General features: G+C 38.1%; 2 protein-coding genes across 6 annotated transcripts in view; both read left to right on the top strand.

Annotated features, from left to right (window-relative positions):
• The window catches only part of LOC107676057 (tubulin alpha chain-like), a 13,664-nt gene extending 12,321 nt beyond the window's left edge, over positions 1–1,343 (top strand). The window contains exons 3-4 of the mRNA XM_016470579.1: positions 100–248; positions 340–1,343. Coding sequence (XP_016326065.1) covers positions 100–248; positions 340–1,314 — 1,124 coding nt within the window. The 3' untranslated portion in view covers positions 1,315–1,343. The remainder of the gene's footprint in view (positions 1–99; positions 249–339) is intronic.
• Positions 1,344–2,000: 657 nt separating this feature from the next.
• The window catches only part of LOC107676064 (serine/threonine-protein kinase 16-like), a 9,584-nt gene continuing 5,278 nt past the window's right edge, over positions 2,001–6,306 (top strand). The window contains exons 1-5 of one of the 5 annotated variants that reach the window (XM_016470586.1): positions 2,001–2,263; positions 4,048–4,122; positions 4,275–4,407; positions 5,474–5,693; positions 5,815–5,948. In XM_016470586.1, coding sequence (XP_016326072.1) covers positions 4,322–4,407; positions 5,474–5,693; positions 5,815–5,948 — 440 coding nt within the window. In that variant the 5' untranslated portion in view covers positions 2,001–2,263; positions 4,048–4,122; positions 4,275–4,321. The other 4 variants (XM_016470588.1, XM_016470587.1, XM_016470590.1 and 1 more) reach the window with 4 other exon arrangements.

The following is a 6,306-nucleotide window of genomic DNA, read 5'->3' as shown; positions in this document are numbered from 1 at the left end:
TTAATATTTTTTTTCACTAATTTAAATAAAGCTGAAGTCAACAGTAACAGCACTGGTCAGGATTTGGTTTTATGTGGCACTGCTGTGTTATTCTTTCAGATGAAGTCCGCACTGGCACTTATCGTCAGCTGTTTCATCCTGAGCAGCTCATCTCAGGCAAAGAGGATGCTGCGAATAACTATGCCCGTGGACATTATACCATTGGCAAAGAGATCATTGACTCCGTGCTGGACCGCATACGTAAACTGGTAATGTCAATAATTAGTATTAAATTTACTTGCAAAAATAGATTCAAATAACAGAAACTAAAATGTAAATTTTGTCCCTTCTTCCACACAGGCTGACCAATGCACAGGGCTGCAAGGTTTCCTGGTCTTCCACAGTTTCGGTGGCGGTACAGGCTCAGGTTTCACCTCCCTTCTGATGGAGCGTCTCTCTGTTGACTTCGGAAAGAAGTCCAAGCTGGAGTTTGCCATTTATCCAGCTCCCCAGGTGTCTACAGCTGTGGTGGAGCCGTACAACTCCATCCTGACCACCCACACCACCCTGGAGCACTCCGACTGTGCCTTCATGGTGGACAATGAGGCCATCTACGATATCTGCAGGAGAAACCTAGATATTGAGCGCCCATCATACACCAACCTCAACCGGCTCATCAGCCAGATCGTTTCCTCCATCACAGCCTCTCTGCGCTTTGACGGCGCCTTGAACGTTGACCTAACAGAGTTCCAGACCAACTTGGTGCCCTACCCTCGTATCCACTTCCCCCTGGCCACATACGCTCCAGTCATCTCCACTGAGAAGGCCTACCATGAGCAACTCTCTGTGGCTGAGATCACCAACTCGTGTTTTGAGCCCAACAACCAGATGGTGAAGTGCGATCCACGGCATGGAAAATACATGGCCTGCTGTTTGCTGTACAGAGGAGACGTGGTTCCAAAAGACGTCAACGTCGCCATCGCAGCCATCAAGACCAAAAGAAGCATCCAGTTTGTGGACTGGTGTCCCACTGGCTTCAAGGTGGGCATCAACTATCAGCCCCCAACTGTGGTTCCTGGAGGAGACCTGGCCAAGGTGCAAAGAGCCGTGTGCATGCTAAGCAACACCACAGCCATTGCTGAGGCCTGGGCCCGTCTGGACCACAAATTTGACCTGATGTATGCCAAGAGAGCCTTTGTGCACTGGTATGTGGGTGAAGGCATGGAAGAGGGAGAGTTCTCTGAGGCCAGAGAAGACATGGCAGCTCTGGAGAAGGATTACGAAGAAGTGGGCATCGATTCATTCGAGGAAGATGAGGAGGGGGAAGAGTACTAAAAGGGAAAAGTGTTTTATTTTATTTTTTTTCCTACCAAGTAAAAGCCAAATAAAATATAGCTTTTATGTTGTTGTTGTGGTTCTTTTAATAATTTGGTGACATTGTCAAGTGTATGCAATTCATTGTTTTTACTCTCCCCAATACTGAAAATATTTTAAAATATTTTCTTGATAACAAATCACATAAAAACATTATTATTATCATCTTCTATAATGTTTAATAATTAATTTATATACCATATTATTTTTATATTTATTACTTTTATCTAATGTGATATCTATTATTTTGATGCATTTAATACATTTTAGAATATTATTACAATTAATCATGCTACATTCATAATTATGTTGTATAAAAATGATTTGCTTTTATGCAATTATTTACAATTATTGTTTTTATAAATTAATAATTATCTAATTAAAAGGGAAATATATACTGAACTGTAAATCATGCGAAAACAAATCTATTAGAGCATTAATATGACCAACATTAATTAAAATTAATTTAGCTATAGGCTAAAATAAATAAAAGTGAGAAACAATCAAAATAAATTAATCATTTTATAGACCTTACATATATAATGTGTACATTATAAATAATTATATAATATTAAAAAATCACATTTTAATTATTTAACAAATTGATGCAAATATTAACAAAAAAAATGTAATGCATTTAATAACCCGAATTTTAATGGGGTATTTAACTTTTAACTGTAAATCACGCAATCTTTTATCTATTTAATTATAATTAATTTAGCTATAGGCCACAAATTCTTCTTAAGACTCATTATAGGCAACAAGCACTTTGCTAATCATGGATGTTTTTGGGACCAGCATTGAATGGGTTAAACCGAAAGCCTACGTCAGGATACGTCACGGTTACGTTTTCTTTGTAGACGGAAGAAACCGGAGAAATTAGCGGAGGACGGGGAGAGCGTCTCATAAGGTGAACCGAATCTCATTTTAATCATTTAAATGGAACCGTATTGGATGGCTTGATACCAGCATCATGTAGTTAGATAAGAACCTAGTCTACATTTGAATGTTACGGGTCTCGCTCGATGCATACAATGCCTGCGAAACACAAACAAACCAGCGGTTCTTGAAGATGCCACGTTTACCGCGGATCCGAATTCATAAATCGATCGATGTGTAGGACAGAGTCATGAATTATCCTAAAGGATTCACGGCAAATTCAACGCGTTTCACTAGCAAGCATCAAGTGGCATCTGTCACACAACAGCGCGCGTCATAAAGGTAAAATAATTAGTAGGAAGCCAGCCGGAAAGCTCCGTTATACACCGTGAATAATTTATTTTAGTGGAAAATTGGACACAGAGTGACAGGCAGTATTACGTTGACTTGACCAGTCGGTCTAAATTATCTTGCATTTAATAATTAATAATACGTTTTATTTATAGGCTTTAGTGTCTTCTTCATGTCACAGAAAGCAAGAAAATCTGGAAAAGAGGATGTGCCACCCTGTTAAAGATGTGTGGTTTTTGTTACCACAGTGATCTTGAAACAATTCTATTGTTACATACCCATAGGTCATGCAGTTAAGTAATGCACTATTTATTCCAAAATATGCTGAAATTAAAACTGATTTTATCAACACATATTTCATTGCTTTGCAGTTAATATAGGCTTTTGATTATTTAATCATAAGCTTTTATGCTTATAATAACAATTATAATATTTTAATTTAATAATTTCCCAGTGAAAAAGGGTTATATATATATATGTACACAAAAGGCCTATTTCTCTCAAATATTGTTCACAAATCTGTCTAAATCTGTGTTAGTGAGCACTTCTCCTTTGCTTGCATGGCCAGCATACTCACCGGACATGTCACCCATTGAGCATGTTTGGGATGCTCTGGATCGGCGTATACGACAGCGTGTTCCAGTTCCTGCCAATATCCAGCAACTTCGCACAGCCATTGAAGAGGAGTGGGCCAACATTCCACAGGCCACAATCAACAACCTGATCAACTCTATGCGAAGGAGATGTGTTGCACTGCGTGAGGCAAATGGTGGTCACACCAGATACTGACTAGTTTTCGGACCCCCCCGGACCCCCCAATACAGTAAAACTGCACATTTTAGAGTGGCCTTTTATTGTGGCCAGCCTAAGGCACACGTGTGCAATAATCATGCTGTCTAATCAGCATCTTGATATGCCACACCTGTGCGGTGGATGGATTATCTCGGCAAAGGAGAAGTGCTCACTAACACAGATTTAGACAGATTTGTGAACAATATGTGAGAGAAATAGGCCTTTTGTGTACATAGAAAAAGTCTTAGATCTTTGAGTTCAGCTCATGAAAAATGGGGGCAAAAACAAAAGTGTTGCGTTTATAATTTTGTTCAGTATATATATAATTATAACAAGGGTTTTATATATATAATTATAATTTACACATATTTAATGTGTAAATTATAATTATATAATTTTAAAATGTCATTTAAGTTATTTGATATTTTGTTTAATACTAATATAAACAATTATGTTAATTTACAGAAAATTACAGAAAATTCTAATTTAGAGAAAAGAGGATATGCTTAACCCAATGTGGTTCTTGTTATTAAAAATCATTTTGAAAATTTCTCCAGACATAATCCCATAGTTTCGTACAGTTGTATATAAATATAAATAATGCAATGTTTGTTCCACAATATGCTGAAATGAAAACAGATTTTGTTATCAACATATTTCATTGATTTGCAGTTGGGGGAAAAATGCTGCGAACACTCTGAACCTTAGCCTACTGCGCACACAATGGTCTGGACAATATTATTTTTGGTATTTCCTTGTGGCCTCATGTAGAATTCAGTGACAGTCGTACACATTGCTCCATTCTGAATATGGAATAGAGTAAAGAACAGAATAAATGAATATGGCATAAAATAAATTTGAAAAAAGGATATAAATAATCAAGTCTAAATCTCTTACAGAGCCTCTCCTTCATCCATGGTCGGTCATAAGCAATGCTCCAGAGAAGATGGGACAAGCTTTGTGTATATGCTTGCGCAGTGCCATCACAATTGACAACAAGAGATACTACTTCATCCAGAAACTAGAAGAAGGGTAAGACTCCTCAACTAGACTATTCAGTCCTTAAAATACTTAAAGGAATAGTTCACCCAAAAATGAATGTTTGCTGAAAATGTACATACCCTCAGGCCATCCAAGATATAGATGAGTTTGTTTCTTAATCATAACAGATTTTGAAAAATTTAGCATTACTTCACTTGCTAATCAATTGATCCTCTGCAGTGAATGGGTGCCGTCAGAATGAGAGTCCAAACAGCTGATAAAATATCACAATATCCACAAGTAATCCACACAACTTCAGTCCATCAATTGATCAGTCTGTGTGTTTGTAAGAAACAAATCCATCATTAAGACAGTCTGTAATACTTTAATATTGCTTTCTCCAATGAAAAATTGTCTCATCTGAATCACGAGAAAAATATGCAAGGATCAAGCACAGTTTCTAAGTGAAAACAACCCTAAACATTTCTAAACAAATATGTTGGTGGATTTTGATGTGAGAGGACAACAGGATGGACTTTTCCACTGGAGGAAGCTTTATTATGGATTATGGACTCGTTTTTTTGGTCAGAAGCAACAGTTTAAGTTTAAACGTTTTAGTGATGGATTTGTTTCTTATAAACTCACAGCGTTTCAATTCATTTCACAAGACGTTAATTGGATTAGAGTGGTGTGGATTATTGTGATGTTTTTATCAGCTGTTTGGACTCTCGTTCTGATGGCACCCATTCACTGCAGAGGATCCGTTGGTGAGCAAGTGATGTAATGCTGAATTTCTCTAAATCTGCTGTAATGAAAAAACTCATCTACATCTTGGATGGCCTGAGGGTGAGTACATTTTCAGCAAATGTTTAGTTTTTTGGTGAACTGTTCCTTTAAAAATGACTGGAATTGTGTGAGCCCAAAGATGCCACCTTGGCAAGGAAAAATATGGAAGAAGTATGTTTGAAAATGGTCCATCTTTCATAATTATGCATGGCAGTTTTCATTATAGTGTGCTTAAGTGAAATTTATTGGATTAAACAGCTGGTCTCATTAGGACAAATAGTCATTTCATTGTGATTCTATTGTTTATAATTATTTTCATCGTACCTTCTAGAGGTTTCAGCTATGTGGATCTGGTAGAAGGTGCACATGATGGCCGCTTCTATGCTCTAAAGCGAATCCTTTGCCATGACCGTGAGGGCCGCAAAGAGGCTCAGACCGAGGTGGAGATGCACCGCCTTTTCAACCATCCCAACATCCTCAGCCTGACCGCACACACCTTTATGGAGCGCGGTGGAAAGTGTGAGGCCTGGCTGTTGCTCCCGTTCATCAGTGTAAGTGGACCATGTTCTGCTTTTCCATTCTAGGCTTCTAATAAATCCAAAAGTCCAGTGAGTTCTGAGATGTGCTGTATGCCATTTAAAAGTGTTTTATGTGCTGAATTCTTCTGTGCAGATGGGAAGTCTGTGGTCCGTTCTTGAGAAGCTGCGGGATAAGGGAAGCTCTATGCCAGAGAGCCGCATACTACACATTCTGCATGGCATCAGTGAAGGCCTCAAAGCAATTCATGACAAAGGCTATGCACACAGGTACTGAGAGTAAAATTCATCCATCATTAGTTTTGCCATGGTTCTGCATTGAAGATGGAACCTGTAAAAATAACTAGTTACTTCATAGTATTTAAAGGGGTCATATGATGCGATTTCAATTTTTCCTTTCTCGTTGGAGTGTTACAAGCTCTTGGTGCATAAAGAAGATCTGTAACTTTGCAAAGACTAAAGTCTCAAATCCAAAGAGATATTCTTTATAAAAGTTAAGAGTCAGCCACACCTACCTAAAACGGCTCGTTCTAACACGCCTCCACATATCTACATCATTATGTGGGAAGATTTGCATAACGCTGCCCAAATGTTCACGCAAAGAAAGAAGGCGTAACTTTTATTCTGT

This window comes from Sinocyclocheilus anshuiensis, unplaced genomic scaffold, assembly GCF_001515605.1.
Source record: "Sinocyclocheilus anshuiensis isolate Anshui unplaced genomic scaffold, SAMN03320099.WGS_v1.1 scaffold1744, whole genome shotgun sequence".
NCBI lineage: Eukaryota > Metazoa > Chordata > Actinopteri > Cypriniformes > Cyprinidae > Sinocyclocheilus > Sinocyclocheilus anshuiensis.
The sequence above is the reverse complement of the archived record's forward strand: the minus strand, read 5'-3'. Positions and strand labels throughout refer to the sequence as shown.